Consider the following 21,600-nt stretch of genomic DNA (forward strand, 5'->3'; position numbering starts at 1 on the left):
AATTAATTTGTTAAAAACTGTTCAACTATTGTCTTTCTCTCTCTTTGAGTCAACTACTCACCACATTGTATGCACTGCAGTGCTAGCTAGCTGTAGCTTATGCATTCAGTACTTTATTAATTCTCTGATCCTTTGATTGGGTGGACAGCATGTCAGTTCATGCTGCAAGAGCTCTGATAGGTTGGAGAACGTCCTCCGGAAGTTATCATAATTACTGTCTATGGAAGTGGGTGACAACCASAAGCCTCCTAGGTTTTTCTTATTGAAGTCAATGTACCCAGAAAAGGACAGAAAGGAGTTGTCCTCAGCTACACCATGGTGTTACCCTACAGAGTGCTGCTGTGGCTACTGTAGACCTTCATTGCAAAACAGTGTGTTGTAATCAGTTATTGCTGACATGTGAATATACTTAGTATCGTTTTATCTGAAATTGATAACTTTTTAAATGTTTCACTATTTTTATGACATTTACTGAGGAGGATGGTCCTCCCCTTCCTCCTCTGAGGGGCCTCCACTGGTAAAGTCTTAGCCTATTGGTGAAAGTAATTTACTCTGTGTTATTATGTAATGTATCATGTATTTCATGTACACTGTAATTGTTTGAGTGTTAATTCTTTTGTGACTAATAAGTCCTAAATGCATTCCTCATTTTACAGAGTATATCTTTTTTTACCTTTATTTAACTAGGCAAGTCAGTTAAGAACAAATTCTTATTTACAATGACGGCCTACCCAGGCCAAACCCTAACTCGGATGACGCTGGGCCAATTGTGCGCTGCCCTATGCGACTCCCAATCAATGCCGGTTGTGATACAGCCTGGAATCAAACCAGGGTCTGTAGTGGCGCCTCTAGCACTGAGATGCAGTGCCTTAGACTGCTGCGCCACTCGCGAGCCACCTATGATTGACTATACATTCATCATTTAGTAGGTCTATTGGTAACTGTGGTAACTTACACATATCATATATGCTTAGCATCTAACTGTGCAGCTCTGAACTCAGGTTAACTCAATCACTTAATACTAGGACATTGATTGCAAGATATTGGCTCTTTGTCTTTCAGCCTCCTAATAATTGCATAACAGTTATCTTGGACACGTACTGTAACTTATAGTATTCCGAGTGGTGATGCAAGGCTAGCTACCTTGACTACATCTATCGGATACGCCTATGGGCCTATAGCATTCACATAATAATGGGGTCAGATTGATGAATGTAGTTTATTAATAAACACAATTTTAACCTCAACTACAGGTTCAAATGTGCTTACCTTTCAAAATGCTTATCTGCCTGCTTGAAGAGAATAACAAGTTTGAATTGGTTTAGAGAGATAATGTTCCATTATCAGAAAAGGTCATTTAAACACAAAGTATTCTGTTTTATTCATTTATGACAGCACTTCAGTTGTTAAAGCATTTCAGAAAAGGTCAAGACTGGTTTGGTATGGCACGGTATCTATGATCACTTGTAACCCACATATTGTAAACTAATTAAATATAAGGTTGTAAGCTGTTGTAACTTAATTAAATWAAATAAAAATACAATCCAAGAGGATCCTAGATTATAACATTTTATGGCAGTGCCTAATCCACCAGCTGCAAATAGGACACAACGGCCTCAACCACTCTCTCCAAAAGATAGGAAAACACAACACAGCCTCATGACCCAACTGTCCAGCAGCAGAAACTACAGATCATGTCCTCATTCACTGTCAAACCTACGGACATCAAAGGCAAATGCTCAGAAGAACAATCACATCACTGGGAATAAGCCTGACCAGAACAAACTAATTCAGAGAGCAATCATTTCCTTCCTCCATTTATGTAGACTAGACCTGAATCTAGAACACCTCCATACTCCGAGTCGATATTCACATCATAACAAGGAATTCCCCTTGACCACATCCACAACTTGGGGACAACAAACATTCTTTCCCATTGACCCCCATACTAAAAGAGACAACTTCATTGACAATTTTTTAGTTATAAAGAAATAACAGAATCTGTTATGAACAGAGAGGGAAAAGTTTTGTAGACTTTACTCTTTTCCCCAATGTTTTTAAAGTGTGTTGTTTAGAAGGAGTGCAAGYGCAAACTGAGTTATTGCACATGCGCACTTTACAGAGTAGGCATTCCTTAATGGAAATATGCAAATACATGCTAGAACGCGCCAATAGATCTTGCTAGCTCATGCTCTGCTCTACCCACATCCTTGCTTGTTCTGCCCACTATGACTAATTTGCTCCCATTGGAAACACAGGCTGTGGCCGGGCTATTTTGGTTAGTTAAAACAGTTTTTGACTATAATCTCCATCACACTCAAGCCCGGTAGGTGGCGGTAATGCACCTAATATTAGTATGCTCACCACCATAACGCCCCAATGAAGAAGAAGAAGAATGGTTTAATTGAGTACTTGTTAGCGTGCTCCTGTGTGTATCAGACACACAGTTTTTCTCTTAGAGATTATTCTGAACTGAAGACTTAGGCTATTGGTGATAGTAATTTACTCTGTGTTATGCTTTAATGTATCATGTACTTCATGTACACTGTAAATGTTTGAGTGTTAATTATTTTGTGAGTAATCAATCTTATTAGTTGAATTGAGTAAATGGATTCTTCGTTTTACAGAGTAATTATTTGATTGACTATATGTTCGTAATTTAGTAGGTCTATTGATAACTGTTATTTACACTACACATATCATACAGTGCATTCGGAAAGTATTCAGAACCTTTGACTTTTTAAACATGTTGTTTCATTGCTGCCTTATTCTAAAATAGATTTTTTTTAAATCCTCATCAATCTACACACAATATCCCATAATGACAAAGCAAAAACAGGTTTTTAGAAATTTTAGCAAATTTATTACAAATAAAAACTGAAATAACACATTTCGATGAGTATTCAGACCCTTTACTCAGTATTTTGTTGGAGCCCCTTTGGCAGTGATTAAAACCTTGAGTCTCCTTGGGTAAGATGTTACAAGCTTGGCACACCTGTATTTGGGGAGTTTCTCCCATTATTCTCTGCAGATCCTCTCAAGCTCTGTCAGGTTGGATGGGGAGCATCACTGCCCAGTTATTTTCAGGTCTCTCCAGAGATGTCCGGGCTCTGGCTYGGCCACTCAAGGACATTCAGAGACTTGTCCCAAACCACTCCTGCGTTTTTCTTGGCTGTGTGATTAAGGTCGTTGTCCTGTTGGAAGGTCAAACTTCGCCACAGTCTGAGGTCCTGGGCGCTCTGGAGCAGGTTTTCATCAAGGATCTCTCTGTACTTTGCTCCGTTCATCTTTCCCTCGATCCTAACTAGGTTCCCAGTTTCTGCCACCGCAAAACATCCCCACAGCATGATGCTGCCACCACCATGCTTCACAGCAGGGATGATGCCAGATTTCCTCTAGATGTGACACTTGGCATTCAGGCCGAAGAGTTCCATCTTGGGCCTCCCGAGTGGCACAGTGGTCTGAGACACTGCATCGCAGTGCTAGAGGCGTCCCTACGGTTTCGATCCGGGGCTGTGTCGCAGCCGGCCGCGACCGGAAGACCCATGAGGAAGCACACAATTGGCCCAGCATCGTCCGAGTTAGGGGAGGGTTTGGCCGGCCGGGATGTCCTTGTCCGATCGCACTCTAGCGACTGTGGCGGGCCAGGCACATGCACGCTGACACGGTCGCCAGTTGGACAGTGTTTCCTCAAACATTTGTGTGACTGGCTTCCGGGTTAAGAGAGCAGTGGGTTAAGAGAGCAGTGTGTCAAGAAGCAGGACGCACGGCTCTCAACCTTCACCTCTCTCAAGTCCGTACGGGAGTTGCAGCTATGGGACAAGACTTTAACTACCAATTGGATATCACGAAAAAGGGGTAAAAGTAAAAAGAAGAAAAATATAAAAAATTGGTTTCATCAGACCAGAGAATCTTGTTTCTCATGGTCTGAGTCCTTTAGGTGCCTTTTGGCAAACCCCAAGCGGGCTGTCGTACTTTTTACTGAGCAGTGGCTTCTGTCTGGCCACTCTACCATAAAGGCCTGATTGGTGGAGTGCTGCAGAGATGGTTGTCCTTCTGGAAGGTTCTCCCATCTCCACAGAGGAACTCTGGAGCTCTGTCAGAGTGACTATCGGGTTCTTGGTCACGTCCCTGACCAAGGCCCTTCTCCACCCTCAAGTTCGAGTCTCATAGCAAAGTCTGAATACTTACGTAAATAAGTTATGTTTTTTATTTGTAATACATTTTCAAACATTTCCAAAAACCTGTTTTCGCTTTGTCATTATGGGGTTTTGTGTGTAGATTGATGAGGGGGAAAAAATGATTGAATAAATGTTAGAATAAGGCTGTAACATAACAAAATGTGGGAAAAGTAAGGGGGTCTGAATACTTTCCGAATGCGCTGTATATGCTTGGCCTTTAAACATGCAGCTCTGAGCTAAGGTTAACTCAATAATTTAATACTAGGACATTGATTGCAAGATATTAGCTCTTTGTCTCTCAGCTTCTTAATAATTGCCTAAAAGTTATCTTGGAGACATGTCATTTATAGTATTCCAAGTGGTGATGCAAGGCTAGCTACCTTCACTACACCCATCGGATACGCCTATGGGCCTATAGCATTCACATAATGAGTCAAATTGCTGAATGTACTTTATTATTTCCTCAAATACAGGTTCAAATGGTTTTACCTTTCTAAATGCTTATCTACCTGCTTGAAGAGAAGAATAAGTTGGAATTGGTTTAGGGAGATTCAGAAAAGATCAAGACTGGTTTGGTATGGCACAGTATCTGTGATAACTTGCAACCCACATATTGTAAACTAATTCAATATAAGGTTGTCACCTATTGTAACCTTATTACAACATTACCACTTGTAAACTTATTCATTAAAACTTTGGCCCAATGACATAAGTACGATCCAAGAGGATGCTAAATTGTAGCGCCTAATCCACCATATATAACGTTACAATAAAATACAGTATATCCTTTATTTTAACTTCAACAAGGATCGGACCCTTTAAAAAGTTTTTTTTGCCTAAAATGACATACCCAATTCTAACTGCCTGTAGCTCAGGACCTGAAGCAAGGATATCAGATGTTCTGGGAATTTTTTTGTTTCTTACAACCTCATGCTAATCACATTAGCCTACGTTAGCTCAACCGTCCCGAGGACGAGACACTGATCCTGTAGAGGTTTTTAATAACTTAATTTTCCTCAGACAAAATTAGAGGAGAACAGATGGAATTAAACGCTCTCTGTGGGAAATAGAAATTAGCGGTACCAATGGAGCAGTTTCAAAAGCCAATATGGCATGTTTAATTATTTTTCTTCCTATGAATGGGCTCTACTGTTTGAACGGTTTGAGCTATAAAAAATATTACGTCCCTATTCCAAGACAAAAAAAACGAAATTCGGCATTATCTGATTTGATAGACTCAAACACTCTATATGGGAAACAGAAGCTAGCTCATATCCCTAAGATAACATTTCCACTACTTATTAAATATTGCTCTTGTGACTGACTGGGTTTGAACCGGGTCACCTGTATGTCACAAGACCGTGTTAGCCCACTTAGCTAAATCCCTAGGGGATACATTTGGGGAGCACAAGTCTTCAAGTGTCTGGTAAGGTTACTCATTATACGGATGACATGTGACTGACTGGGTTCCTTCATAGTATAAAACTGTGTTAGCTTGCTGAGCAAGGTGCTGTGATATGGATCGGTCTCTTGAAGGAAGAGGTCAAAGGGGGGGGTGAAGTGTAACACAGGTGGTTCAGTGACCACGCTCGCATGATGAGTAATTTGTCTGAGACCTAAAGAGTTCCCAGCAACTGGGTCAGGTGCTGTGCTCTGCAAAGAAGTCTTGTTAAGTATTGATTGTGCACAGGTGTGGCTGATCAGGGTGTGGCAGCTTGCAGAGCTGTTACTATTATTTGTTGGTAATCACTTTGAAAATCAATAACTAAAGAGTCAAGATGGAGCTCGCCCTGGATCCAGGTAAGTTTGTTGTCTTCTGGGGCAAGTGCATACAACACGGTCCACATGCTCTGACTTCTCAGGTAAACAAACACATTAAATCAGGTTACAGACCATTTAGCTAGGCCTAGGACCCCTAGACTTAGCGAGTGTAGCAGTATCTGAAGACTAGTGGTTTAGTAACAGGGCTAACACAGTCTTGTGACATGCAGGAGACCTAGTTAAACCCAGTCAGTCACAAGCGTAAGATTTCATCGATTGGAAAGGCTGGAGGGGCTATGAGATAAAGCTTCTGTTTACAACAGAGTGTTTGATAATGCCAAATTGGAAGGGATTGGGACAAAAATTGCATAGTCCTGTGAGCATCATGCGGCTTGTGAACATAACAGAGGGAATGAACATGTTCCTTAGCTTTCAGAAATGGGGTCATAAAAGTATGGCTCCAACTGTTCAAATGCTAGAGCCAATTCATAGGGGGGAAAAACMATTAAACCTGTCACATTGGCTTTAGAAACCACTCCATTGGGATCACTAGCTTCTGTTTCCCAATTCTTCTCTACCTTTAGCTGAATTTAAAAACTACATCTGAACGGATCTGATAAGTTTAATATATGAATATACAGTTGAAGTCGGAAGTTTACATACACCTTAGCCAAGCACATTTAAACTCGGTTTTTCAAAATTCCTGACATTTAATCCTAGTAAAAATTCCCTGTCTTACCTCAGTTAGGATCACCACTTTATTTGAAGAATGTGAAATGTCAGAATAATAGTGATTTATTTCAGCTTTAATTTCTTTCATCACATTCCCAGTGGGTCAGAAGTTTAAATACACTCAATCAGTATTTGGTAGTATTGCCTTGAAATGTTTGACCCAAGTTAAACAATTTAAGGTAGCCTTCCTCTTGCTTCCCACAATAAATTGGGTGGATTTTGGCCCATTCCTCCTGACAGAGCTGGTGTAACTGAGGCAGGTTTGTAGGCCTCCTTGCTCGCACACGCTTTTTCAGTTCTGCCCACACATTTTRTATYGGARTGAGGTCAGGYCTTTGTGATGGCCACTCCAATACCTTGACTTTGTTGTCCTTAYSCCATTTTGCCACAACMTTGGAAGTATGCTTGGGGTCATTGTCCATTTGGAAGACCCATTTGCTACCAAGCTTTAACTTCCTGACTGATGTCTTGAGATGTTGCTTCAATATATCCACATCATTTATCTTCCTCATGGTGCCATCTATTTTGTGAAGTGCACCAGTCCCTCCTGCAGCAAAGCACCCCCACAACATGATGCTGCCACCCCCGTGCTTCACAGTTGGGATGATGTTCTTCGGCTTGCAAGCCTCCCCCTTTTTCCTCCAAACATAACTATGGTCAAACAATTCTTGTTTTTTTTCATCAGACGAGGAAATTTCTCCAAAAAGTATGATCTTTGTCCCCATGTGCAGTTGCAAACCGTAGTCTGGCTTTTTTTTATGGCGGTTTTGGAGCAGTGGCTTCCTCCTTGCTGAGCAGCCTTTCAGGTTATGTCGATATAAGACTAATTTTACTGTGGATATAGATACTTTTGTACCTGTTTCCTCCAGCATCTTCACAAGGTCTTTTGCTGTTGTTCTGGGATTGATTTGCACTTTTCGCACCAAAATACGTTAATCTCTAGGAGACAGAACGCGTCTCCTTCCTGAGCGGTTTGATGGCTGCGTGGTCTCATGGTGTTTATACTTGCGTACTATTGTTTGTACAGATGAACGTGGTACTTTCAGGCATTTGGAAATTGCTCCCAAGGATGAACCGGACTTGTGGAGGTCTACAATTTCTTTTCTGAGGTCTTGGATTTATTTTGATTTTCCCATGATGTCAAGCAAAAGGCACTGAGTTTGAAGGTATGCTTTGAAATACATTCACAGGTACACCTCCAATTGACTCAAATGATGTCAATTGGCCTATCAGAAGCTTCTAAAGCCATGACATKATTTTCTGGAATTTTCCAAGCTCTTTAAAGGCACAGTCAACTTAGTGTATATACACTTCTGACCCACTGGAATTGTGATACAGTGAATGATATGTGAAATAATCTGTCTGTAAACAATTTTTGGAAGAATTACTTGTGTCATGCACAAAGTAGATGTCCTAACCAACTTGCCAAAACTATAGTTTGTTAACAAAAAATGTGTGGAGTGGTTGAAAAACGAGTTTTAATGACTCCAACCTAAGTGTATGTAAACTTCCGACATCAACTGTATACTTTGATAAATTTGAGATGATCATTTGTAAACATGATACACAGACAATGAATGAAATACCTACCATATTGAAACTGAATATATATATATATATATATATTCAATTTGAACATTCAATTAAAGTTGAATTTGAAAACTGAATGCAATATTCATTCAAGTTCAATTTATGAATTAAGTTGTTCAATTTAATGATTGCAACAAAGAAATTCTGAATTTTAAATACATTTTCAATTCAAAATGAGTAAATTCATATTCAATTTCTGGTGACACTAAAATCACTCATTGTCATTGTTATGTATTGAGGCCCACAAGCCTCCACTTATCCAACTGATAAGAAAATGCAAAGTGCTGATAATCTATTCATGGACTTTGAAGTCCTAAAACAAGTAGATGTTGACTTTGAACTATACTGTACATGGGTGATACAGAAATTGAACAACTACACATGACAATGTTTTCATACAGTTTATTATGCTTTAATAAGACAAGCAAATACAGAAAGGATGAACATTCAAATGTTTTCAACTGTAGCACCACCAAGGACCCTTCTCAGTTAATGTAGGAAATTTGCTCAGAATCTTTGACTATCCTATTTGGCTACTTGTACGTTTTAGCCCTTAAAAACAGCATTACAGTTTCAATATTTCTGGCCCAGAAAGTCAGATTCTTACAAGGTTAATAATCCTGGTTCAATTGGGTCTCCCACAGTTTTCTAAGAGGGTCTACGTCATCAGAATTGTCATCCTTTCTGTATATTTGCTTGTCTTAAAGCATAACTATATGAAAAGTAACTATAAATCCATCCATTCCATGGTCTAAGTGTTTGTTTGTTATTCCACTCAGTTTGAGAATTTCAGGATTTTGACCCAAATCTATTACTATTTCCAGATTTTAACATTTTTTACGTGCAATGAGCCTAACTTTGTATATCACCCCATCATAGTTTGATCTAGCACTTTTTCCATGTTGGCTGGTCTGCTATAAGGCCTGTGTCTGCAGTGCAAGTACTAGAATACACTTTGACCCACTGCCACACACTAACAGAGGATTCACAGCTTACAGTAAGCTGTGTGTTTTGTTGCTGTTAAAGCAATTAGTCTGGTTGAGCTGAAGGTGCTGTCAGKTTCAGTAGTGAACCACTTGACCAATTACCCTTTTATATTATAACACTGACCTATAGGTTGAAGTATTGGTTCAATGGTTGTGTTTTGGAGTATATTGCAATGTGTTTGTACTGTGGTTTCCTATATTTTCAAGACAGGTTCTCTAAACTCTGACTGGTGCATTCCAAGATCTTCATGTGATGAGCTGCACATGTCATTGTTTAAGACAAATGATAATTTAAAGAGTGAAAAGGTGGACTTGCACACGTTTTGCATCAGTTACCTAGTTTCCAAATTCTTTATACCAGAATTGTAAAGCATCACAGCTTACACATGAGATATATATATTACTACTGTTCAAACGCTTGGGGTCACATAGAAATGTCCTTGTTTCTGAAAAAGCATTTTTTTGTCAATTTAAAATAACATCAAATTGATCAGAAATACAGTGTAGACATTGTTAATGTTGTAAATGACTATTGTAGCTGGAAACGGTTGATTTAAAAAATAAATAATAATAATGGAATATCTACATAGGTGTAGAACAGAACAGTTTTCAGTTGTGCTAACATAATTGCAAAATGGTTTTTTAATGATCAATTAGCCTTTTAAAATGATAGACTTGGATTAGCTAACACAACGTGCCATTGGAACACAGGAGTGATGGTTGCTGATAATGGGCCTCTGTACGCCTATGTAGATATTCCATAAAAAATCTGCAGTTTCCAGCTACAATAGTCATTTACAACATTTAACAACGTCTACACTGTATTTCTGATCAATTTGATGTTATTTTAATGGACAAAATATGCTTTTCTTCAAAAGCAAGGACGTTTCTAAGTGACCCCAAACTTTTGAACGGGTGTGTGTGTGTGTACAGTTTTCAAGAGGGTGACATTTGGTCTAAGTAGATGAAAAACTTAAAATGTAGTACTGGTTATAAGCTAAGTAGAAGGTCCCCTCCTTGTCCTGACTCATAGATCCTATTGTACATTAACTAAGAACTACTGAGATTACTTTTACAACTGTCAGGTATCACAGAAGAAGGTGAAGGGCATGTTTAGTCACTTGTTTTAGTAAGGCGAAACAGTTTCTCCATGGTGTGACTGTTCGTGTGATATTCAATCGTCTCATCATGATACTGTCCCGACTCCCGTAGACTGTTCAAGTTTAAATGTGTATACTATACTTTCCATACATAGTATACATGTAAATGATTATACTTACTATACCCCAATATTTGTTATAGTTTCATCAAGCAGCAAGAAGACTAATCACAATGAAGGTGCTTTTAATTTAGCAGAGTAAAGTGAATAACACCACAAGATGAGCTAGGTAACAGCCTTACACAGCTAGATGTGTTTATTTACAATTTGACAGAGACACAATGATATCAACAGAAAATATCCAGAGATGGTGAAAAGGGAAATCTGGCATCTTGTAACAATACAACATCACCGCAAATGTTGTAGTTGTCCTTTTGTCTCTGCGCTGTCTTTCTGTCTGTCCAAATATCAGATTACATATTTGTTTGAATGCCCTCCACTGTTTCTCATTAAATCAAAATGTGTGGCTTCTTTTCCCTGGGTTTGTGTATTCTAGGTTATAATGCAGCCGCCCTTGTCACCCTTGTAGGGGTTCTTGTCATCTGACACGCCCTTTATGAGTGGGTCGCCCTCTGTTTGGGCCTCCACCCATTCCATTGTCTCCTTGCAATTTACTGACACCTGGTGATGTGAAGAGCAAAATAATGAGAATACTTTTCTCATGCAAGAGAATACTCCACGATTTCTTTGCTTGTTTTGTGGTTACATAAAAAATGAAATGTTCATTCATCTGCAGTACAACAGGAAATACAAATGTAGATTGGGTGCAGCGAAATAGTATTTAACTGTACATTCTTACAAATGTTTCTTTCACTCCTTGTAACCATCTTTCTATGAAACTTATATTGATGTATTGCAATCTAAATCAAATAGAACACTGTTGCACTGCCATCTTTCATGATACATGTTCTATGATTTGGTAACATTTCACTTCAGATATGATGTAATATTGTAAAGAGATACTCACAGCTGTGCGTGTTGTGCTAACTTCAATCTTTAGCTGATCCAGCTCCATTTGCAGGATTTCCTTATCAGACATATCACGAGCCATCTTGCCTTTGAAAGGAAAATGTACCCAGAAAAAGGTTAGTAGGAAAACAGGAATAGATGTGGTATTTAGACAGCTAGAGCATCACTGGCAGATGAGTAATGTAGACTAATCAATTAATGTAGGCTCATCAATTCAAGTTTCTCTTTCTCAACATTTTCAATCCATATCCTTTTGTTTCTATTGTTGCTCTAATTGTTGCACATTCATCTGATAAAAATATTTATCTAACCAAAACGGACTACATCAACTCTAAACAGACAATGTTAATCAGAAATAAAAGGAATACACAAGAATTAAAGTAACCCAGCTCTTACCTCTTGAATGGTGGGGTATCCAACAGAGAGAGTCTTAGCTCCTAGGGGCTTGGCTATTGTAAGCTGCTTTCTGATAGAGAGTAACTGCATTGACTGACTCGCTGATGGGTCTCCACCTCACCCCTCTTCAGCTGCAAAGCTGATCCAGGTAGGCTTTGCTTTGGGGAGAGGTCGGTACAGGATTTTCACCAATCCTCTATGATCTAATTAAACAATCAAGGGGCTGTAAACCTACGAATCCTCAACACTAGCACCCTGAGCGGGATGCGACGAACACACATAAAATCAATGTGTATGTACCATCTTAGAGGATTCGGACACTGAGTGGGTGGTATTGTCATAACAAGCAATTGGGTCCTGTGCAGTTCAGGGGGGCGTCATAGGCTATCACGTAGAATGTCTGTATGTACATAAACTGTACATAACATGTATGCAACTGTGTATATACTGTACATACAGTACCAGCCAAAAGTTTGGACACCTACTCAATCCAGGGTTTTTCTTTTTTTACTATGTTCTACATTGTAGAATAATAATGAATACATCAACACTATGAAATAACACGTATGGAATCATGTATTAACCAAAAAAGTGTTAAACAAATCAAAATATATTTGAGAATCTTCAAAGTAGCCACCCTTTGTCTTGACAGCTTTGCACACTCTTGGCATTCTTTCAACCAACTTCACCTGGAATGCTTTTCCAACAGTCTTGAAGGAGTTCCCACATATATTGAGCACTTGTTAGCTGCTTTTCCTTCACTCTGCYGTCCAACTCATCCCAAACCATCTCAATTGGGTTGAGGTTAGGTGATTGTGGAGGCCTGGTCATCTGATGCAGCGCTCCATCACTCTCCTTCTTGGTCAAATAGCCCTTACACAGCCTGGAGGTGTGTTGGGTCATTTTCCTGTTGAAAAACAAATGATAGTCCCACTAAGCGCAAACCAGGTGGGATGGCGTTTTGCTGCAGAATGCTGTGGTAGTCATGCTGGTTAAGTGTGCCTTGAATTCTAAATTAGACAGTGTCACCAGCAAAGCACCCCACACAATCACACCTCTTCCATGCTTCACGGTGGGAACTACAAATGCAGAGATCATCCGTTCACCTACTCTGCATCTCACAAAGTCATGGCGGTTGGAACCAAAKATTTCAAATTTGGACTCAACAGACCAAAGGACAGATTTCCACCGTTCTAATGTCCATTGCTCGTGTTTCTTGGTCCACGCAAGTTTCTTCTTCTTATTGGTGTCCTTTAGTAGTGGTTTCTTTGCAGCAATTTGATCATGAAGGCCAGATTCACGCAGTCTCCTCCGAACAGCTGATGTTGATGTCTGTTACTTGAACTCTGTGAAGCATTTATATGGGCTGCAATTTCTGAGGCTGGTAACTCGAATTAACTTATCCTCTGCAGCAGAYGTAACTCAGGGTCTTCCTTTCCTGTGGCGGTCCTCATGAGAGCCAGTTTCATCATAGCACTTGATGGTTTTTGTGACTGCACTTGAAGAAACTTTCAAAGTTCTTAATGTATCGTATTGACTGACTTTCATGTCTTAAAGTAATGATGGACTGTTGTTTCTCTTTACTTATTTGAGCTGTTCTTGCCATAATATGGACTTGGTCTTTTACCAAATAGGGCTATCTTCTGTATACCACCACTACAAGACAACTGATTGGCTCAAATGCATTAGGAAGGAAATAAATTCCACATTAAACAACACAAACCTGTTAGTTGAAATGCATTCCAGATGATGAAGCTGGTTGAGAGAAGGCCAAAAGTGTGCAAAGCTGCCATCAAGGCAAAGGGTGGCTACTTTTGAAGAATGTCAAATATAAAATATATTTAGATTTTAAACACTTCTGGTTACTTCATGATTCCATGTTATTTCATAGTGTTGATGTCTTCACTATTATTCTACAATGTAGGAAATAGTCAAAAGAAAGAAATCCTGGAATGAGTAGGTGTCAATTTTTGACTGGTACTGTATATAATTTCATGTTATCAGATGTCATTCTAATTCAGCAAACCAACATTTCAAATATGGTCCTACAATCACATAGGCTATAGCATAAAGAATAATACTTTTTTTGTCAGTTTTCAGAGGGAAATTAAAAAMAAGTACCATAGAGCAGGTCAACAATGGCAATCCCTGGCAGTCCCTGCGTCATTAGCCTCACTTAATGCCAAAGGCCCTTGGCATGCCACACATGGAGGTCAGCCCATGATTACACAAATTAGAGCACACTACAGTCTACATGAAGAGGATCTGATCTCATACACAATCCAATCCTTTCCCCGCATCTCTGTCATTCCAACCAAATGATGTCAGATCCCCCTGATGGAGCCTATAGTCTGCTATAATTAGTGTAATCATGGGCCCACCTCCATTAAGTCATATTCCAATCAAATGTAATACTGTTATGCAACAAGTATTGATCATACTGTATCTAGGGGTGAAAGTAAGCCAATTCGGTACGGCATTCCGGCAAAACAAATAGTGGCGGTACGCCACTATCGCAATAATTCCAACAAAATATCAAAAGAACTACACCATTATTTATCATTACCGCATGTCAGAGGCATAGTAAACAGGTGGTATATGCTCCAAAATACGATGTGGTTCGATGAGAACACTGACGCATAAATTGTGGCCAAATGTCATTACACTTTTTGATGTTTTGTGTAACAGATGTCTCTCTCCATTCACCAGTGTTTGGAGGCTGGAAATATGTTGCGAGTGGAGCCCTTTTTGAAGTGATTGTCAAACAATCAGATGAAATCATGAATGGTTGTGTTTATGCCAAAATAACAAATAATAAAAGGGGCACATTTTTAAAGGTAAATGACAAATCTTTACAACTAGGTCCACAGAGATCCTATTGAATTAATAGGGATTCAATGATTTGGCCCATCCAAATCTTTGGGGCACATGCCCCCTGAGATTTGTCCTGTAAAAAAATGTTTTTTGTTGTTTCTCTAATACTACTAGCCACCTAGAATGTTTATGAAGTTGGCTTTAGCTAGCCCAGATTGGTTCCCAAACTCATAACTAGCTACCAGAATCAATTTCAGGCTATCAATCAAGTTAGAGCAGCTAGCCTGTCTAACTATCTTAGCTGGCATGCCTGCTGGCAAGGTTGGTAGACTAGACTAGACTAGAATAGCAAGCAATTACTAAATAAGACTCAAAGGAATATATATTTTACCCAGATTTTAGCAGAGAAGCATATTAAGCTTTTAAAAAATGAACCACAGACAGCTCAAGAGGTATGCTAAGATGATAAACATATTTTGGACAGAATTAAGCATAATGATTATGGCTCCACACTGCAGGAAAAAGCTGTTTCAGGTGTTTGAAAAATGCAAAATTCTCTAACTTATGGCCATAGCTCCCCTCCGGACCACCCCCCAGRCACCCTTATGTACTTTGTGCCCCCTCAGATTTTTGGGGTGCATGACGCCCCTGAGAGGTCCTGTAACAGGAATAAATGAAATCTACTTCCAACCTGACTGTATCGGATAAATAGTGAGGAACAACTAACTGTAAAATGCAATACATAATTAAGCTGCATTGCCTTTCAAGAACAAATGTAACACAGAATCAATAGCCAATAGCCAATATCCAATCAGGCATGTTGTACATTCTAATGTTGACAGTCAACATATTACACTAGTCCGGTGTAGCCTGGTTTTGCTCGCTAGCTCTCTTTCTCTCACACTCTCTCACTCTGTGTGTCTGTCTCTCTTTCTCTACCATTGATCGCTGGAAAAGCCTTCACTGGCACTTGTTTCGCCCATATGACATTTCAGGATCTGGGTTAGTCTAATTTTCTCCCCCCCCACCATAGATTAGGCAGTGAGACCGACGTCACTCTGGACTTAATGTACCACAGGTGGGTCTGTCTTTCGCAGACATTCACCTGATAAGCCACATGGTAAGAGTTGAACACTGGACAGAACCTGTGAGGCAAAAGATAGGCCTACCACTTAACTGACCACCTTTACTGTAAATTCAACATACGATTAGCTAGGACTGTGCTGCAGAGACAGTTCTGAATTGGACTGTGTATTCCATTGTGCATTCCAGAGGAAGAATGTCTGTCTTAACCGAACAGCTGAACAATTTAAGTATGATATATTCTATTCATATGGATACCTCTGAATTGCTCTTCCACACAGTGTGTGAAATACAATAAACTATTCTGTTGCTTCAAAGGCAGCAGAGCTACAGTGAATTATAATGCTTCCCCTCAAGTTTATTACTGCCATAAGGCAATTAAAACTATCTATGTTGGCTGTAATTTAGTCACTTCTCAGGTTGATTGGTTAATAAAGTTAGAGCTTAATCCCTATCGTTTTGCCGGTGGTAGTGAAATCAGGTTGATTGGGAATATTTGGTAAGAAGTGTATTCTGGATACCCTCTCCTTCTGTTATGTCCTTGAGCAGGGAACTTAACCCTTAATCTGCTCCAGGGTAACTATGCCAAGGCTGACCCATGGGTCGTAGTTATTAGTGCACAGCGTAGCAAACTGTTCATGTCGCAAAACATTTTAACGTGACAAACGGTTTCCGTTGCAAACCGCTTTGCTACAGTTTGCTTTAGTGTGCATACGACCCTGGCCTCCAGGGGCACTCTGTTTTTTCTTCAAGTCGATCCTTCTAGAACTTTGAATAGAACCATGATATTGGTTGCATGTTAACTGCCGCTCCAATTTCCGCAACAACTAAGAGCATTGAACAATGATGTATATAAACCCTGTACAGCCGTCTTCATCGACCTGACCAAGGCTTTCGACTCTGTCAATCACTACATTCTAACATGCTGACCAGACCGGACACATCACGTGTGCGAGCGTTGCAAAATAAATTTAGAAATCCATGTTATTCAATTATTGCACCCACACTGCTCGCGGGCGCCAACGAGCGTCTGCGTTGCCAAGGGCTAAAATAGAAGTCATTCCTATTTCTGACGCAGATCGCACTGCAAGTCCTGCCTCTCCCATCTCCTCATTGGTTTATAGAAGCAGGTACCCACGTGCCATCTCCTCATTGGTTATACCCACGTGGGTGATTGAAAGACGAACTGTTTTGCCGGTTGTCGTGGTAATACTATGAAAGTGTAGATGCCATCACCATATAAGTTCAAAGATGAAAACGCCTGGAAGGAGGAGAGATGATTAGAAACGCTCCGGTTGACCGTTTTATGTGTGGATTAATTGTCGGAGTAGAGGACCTTGTGCATTTCAGGTAAAATAACAACTCAATGTTTATACCCCAGGACAAATTAGCTAGCAACAGCAAGCTAGCAAATTAGGACAAATTAGCTAGCAAGTGCAAGCTAACTAGCTAAATTGCCATACATGTTTAATGGTTTTCGACCTGTCTCCAAATTAATGTCATTGGTTCAGAGTTTGTTTTGATATTTTAACCTGCGTGTCGTGATCGCGTTTGGTGTAGGGGTACAAAATAAATGTATGCACGACAGCGCACGCGCGCAGCCGGTTTGGGTTCCATGTTATCGGCAGACTCAACAGCCTTGGTTTCTCAAATGACTGCCTCGCCTGGTTCACCAACTACTTCTCAGATAGAGTTCAGTGTGTCAAATCGGAGGGCCTGTTGTCCGGACCTCTGGCAGTCTATGGGGATGCCGCAGGGTTCAATTCTCTGACCGACTCTTTTCTCTGTATACATCAATGATGTTGGTGATTCTCTGATCCACCTCTATGCAGACGACACCATTCTGTATACTTCTGTATACTTCTGGCCCTTCTTTGGACACTGTGTTAACAAACCTCCAAACGAGCTTCAATGCCATACAACACTCCTTCCGTGGCCTCCAACTGCTCTTAAATGCTAGTAAAACTAAATTTATGTTTTTCAACCGATCGCTGTCCGCACCCGCCCGCCCGTCTAGTATCACTACTCTGGACGGTTCTGACTTTAGAATATGTGGACAACTACAAATACCTAGGTGTCTGGTTAGACTGTAAATTCTCCTTCCAGACTCACATTAAGTAATTACAATTCAAAATTAAATCTAGAATCTGCTTCCTATTTCGCAACAAAGCCTCTTTCACTCATGCTGGTAAACACCCTCATAAAACTGACTATCCTACCGATCCTTGACTTCGGCGATGTCATTTACAAAATAGCCTCCAACACTCTACTCAGAAAGTTGGATGTAGTCTATCACAGTGCCATCCATTTTGTCACCAACGCCCCATATACTACCCACCATATACTACCCACCACTGCGACCTGTATGCTCTCGTTGGCTGGCCCATATTCGTTGCCAAACCCACTGGTTCCAGGTCATCTATATAAGTCTTTGCTAGGTAAAGCCCCACCTTATCTCAGCTCACTGGTCACTATAGCAACACGCAGGCACGCGCTCCAGCAGGTTTATTTCACTGGTCATCCCCAAAGCCAACTCCTCTTTGGCCGCCTTTCCTTACAGTTCCTTACAGTTCTCTGCTGCCAATGACTGGAACGAATTGCAAAAATGATTGAAGCTGGAGACTTCTCCATCACTAACTTTAAGCATCAGCTGTCAGAGCAGCTTACCGATCACTGCACCTGTACACAGCCCATCTGTAAATGGCCCACCCAACTACCGCATCCCAATATTGTTATTTAGTTTTGCTCTTTTGCACCCCAGTATCTCTACTTGCACATCTATCTGTTAATGCTAAATAGCAATTATTTCGCCAGTATGGCCTATTTATTGCCTTACCTCCCTAATCTTACTACATTTGCACACACTGTATATAGATTTTTGTATTGTGTTATTGACTGTACGTGTGTTTATCCTATGTGTAACTCTGTGTTGTTTTTGTCGCACTGCTTAGCTTTATCTTGGCCAGGTCGCAGTTGTAAATGAGAACTTGTTCTCAACTGGCCTGACTGGTTAAATAAAGGTTAAATAAATAAAAATTGCTGATGCTATGTATTGGCCAATGAGAGGGTTTGAAGCCACTGGTTGGCCAAATTGGACTCCCCAGTAGGAGCAGTCAATAGCGATAGAGGACGCATCTTTATATATGTGCCATTATAGCGTCTTTGGCAACATTGAGGCTATAACCCATAAGAAGCCCCACCCAGTTGACTACTTTAACATGGTGGAAGCATGGTGGAATCCCTCAATGGCGTCACCCATACCATTCTCTATGGTGCAGTCCTSCATATGAATGAATGGAATTATACAGTATATCAATTGAWTGTTTCAAAGACAATTACATGTAGTTTATTTTTTTAAATTTAGAGGCTAGATCAGCTTTAATATTGTGGCTTCCACCAATGTAATTGTCTGCATCATTTCCAATCCCCCATACATTTTTTGTTGTTGTAAATATACACCACTGGTCAAGTTTAGATCACCTACTCATTCAAGGGTTTTTCTTAATTTTTACTATTCTACATTGTAGAATAATAATGAAGACATCAAAATGAAATAACACATATGGAATCATGTAGTAACCAAAAGTGTTAAACAAATCAAAGTATATTTTAAATTGGTTGATTCTTCAAATAACTACCCTTTGCCTTGATGACAGCTTTGCTGCTATAACAGCCTCCACTCTTCTGGGAAGGCTTTCCACTAGATGTTGGAACATTGCTGTGGGGACTTGCTTCCATTCAGCCACCAGCATTAGTGAGGTTGGGCACTGATGTTGGGCAATTAGGCCRGGTGATCCAATTCATCCCAAAAGGTGTTCAATGGGGTTGAGGTCAGAGCTCTGTGCAGGCCAGTCAAGTTCTTCCACACTGATCTTAACAAACCATTGCTTTGTGCACGGGGGCATTGTCATGCTGAAACAGGAAAGGGCCTTACCCAAGCTGTTGCCACAAAGTTGGAAGCACAGAATTGTCTAGAATGTCATTGTACGCTGTAAGGTTTACCTTCACTGGAACTAAGGGGCCTAGACCGAACAACGAAAAACAGCCCCAGACCATTATTCCTCCTCCAAAAAACGTTAGTTGGCACTGCATTGGGGCAGGTAGCATTCACATGGCATCTGCCAAACCCAGATTCCCTGTTGCTAATTAGCATTTAGAATTTTTGAGTAAATTGAGGCGAATATATTAAGAATTTACTTTGTCCAAGAAACAATTACATTGCTAGCAAAACGTCACGCCAGGGTAATCCTACATGAAACACAGACCTTACAGTGCATTCAAAGTATTCAGACCCCTTGACTTTATCCACATTTTGTTACGTTACAGCCTTATTCAAAAATTGATTAAATTGTTTTTTCCCCCGCATTGATCTACACACAATACCCCATAATGACAAAGCAAAAACAGGATTTAAGAAATGTTTGCAAATGTATTACACATTTTAAAAAACATATCACATTTACATTAGTATTCAGACTGTTTACTCAATACTTTCTTGAAGCACCTTTGGGAGCAATTTACAGCCTTGAGTATTCTTGGGTATGACGCTACAAGCTTGGCACACCTGTATTTGGGGAGTTTCTCCCATTCTTCTCTGCAGATCCTCTTAAGCTCAGTCAGGTTGGTTGGGGAGCATCGCTGCAAAGCTATTTTCAGGTCTCCAGAGATGTTTGATCGGGTTCAAGTCCGGGCTCTGGCTGGGCCACTCAAGGACATTCAGAGACTTGTCCCGAAGCCACTCCTGTGTTGTCTTGGCTGTGTGCTTAGGGTTGTTCTGTTGTAAGGTGAACCTTCGCCCCAGTCTGAGGTCCTGAGTGCTCTGGAGCAGGTTTTCATCAAGGATCTCTCTGTACTTTGTTCCGTTCATCTTTCCCTCGATCCTGACTAGTCTCCCAGTACCTGCCACTAAAAAACGTCCTCACAGCATGATGCTGCCACCACCATGCTTCACCGTAGGGATGGTGCCAGGTTTCCTCCAACGTGACGCTTAGCATTCAGACCAAAGAGTTCATTCTTGGTTTCATCCGACCAGAGAATCTTGTTTCTTATGGTCAAAGTCCTTTAGGTGCCTTTTGGCAAACTCCAAGCGGCCTGTCATGTGCCTTTTACAGAGGAGTGGCTTCCATCTGGCCATTCTACCATAAAGGCCTGATTGGTGTAGTGCTGCAGAGATGGTTGCCCTTCTGGAAGGTTCTTCCATCTCCAAAGAGGAACTCTGGAGCTCTGTCAGAGTGACCATTGGGTTTTTGGTCACCTCCCTGACCAAGGCTCTTCTCTCCCCATTTGCTCAGTTTGGCCAGCTCTAGGAAGAGTCTTGGTGGTTCCAAACTTCCTCCACTTAAGAATGATGGAGGCCACTGTGTTCTTGTGGACCTTCAATGGTGCAGAAATGTCTTGGTACCCTTACCCTGATCTGTGCCTCGACACAATCCTGTCTCTGAGCTTTACGGACAATTGCTTCGACCTCATGGCTTGGTTTTGCACTGTCAACTGTGGGACCTTTTATATAGACAAGTGTGTGCTTTTCCAAATCATGTCCAATCAATTTAATTTATCACAGGTGTACTCCAATCAAGATGTAGAAACATCTCAAGGATGATCAATGGAACCAGGATGCACCTGAGCTCAATTTCGAGTCTCATAGCAAAGGGTCTGAATACTTACATTTTTAAATTTGCAAAAATGTCTAAACCTTTTCACCTTGTCATTATGGGGTATTGTGTGTAGATTGATGGAAAACATGTATTTTATCCATTTTAGAATAAGGCTAATGTAATAAAATGTATAAAAGGGGAAGGGGTCGGCATACCTTCCGAATGCACTGTATATGAAGTAGTTCTAAAATATCCAGAAGCAAAAATTAATTGGGAAAACATTATTGGAACATTACCTACCGCTAAGTTTTATGGGTATTATGATGTGTCCACTG

The 21,600-nt window shown here is 40.4% G+C and overlaps 1 protein-coding gene across 1 annotated transcript; it reads right to left on the reverse strand.

Annotated features, from left to right (window-relative positions):
• Positions 1-10,577: 10,577 nt before the first annotated feature.
• gngt2b (guanine nucleotide binding protein (G protein), gamma transducing activity polypeptide 2b) lies at positions 10,578-11,928 on the reverse strand. Its single transcript, XM_023991957.2, has 3 exons — positions 11,775-11,928; positions 11,377-11,465; positions 10,578-11,030 (listed from the first exon to the last, which is right to left on the reverse strand). The coding sequence occupies exons 2-3, from the start codon at positions 11,458-11,460 to the stop codon at positions 10,902-10,904; spliced, it is 213 nt and encodes a 70-aa protein (XP_023847725.1). The 5' UTR covers positions 11,461-11,465; positions 11,775-11,928; the 3' UTR covers positions 10,578-10,901.
• Positions 11,929-21,600: the final 9,672 nt, after the last annotated feature.

This window comes from Salvelinus sp. IW2-2015, linkage group LG8, assembly GCF_002910315.2.
Source record: "Salvelinus sp. IW2-2015 linkage group LG8, ASM291031v2, whole genome shotgun sequence".
NCBI classification, from domain to species: domain Eukaryota; kingdom Metazoa; phylum Chordata; class Actinopteri; order Salmoniformes; family Salmonidae; genus Salvelinus; species Salvelinus sp. IW2-2015.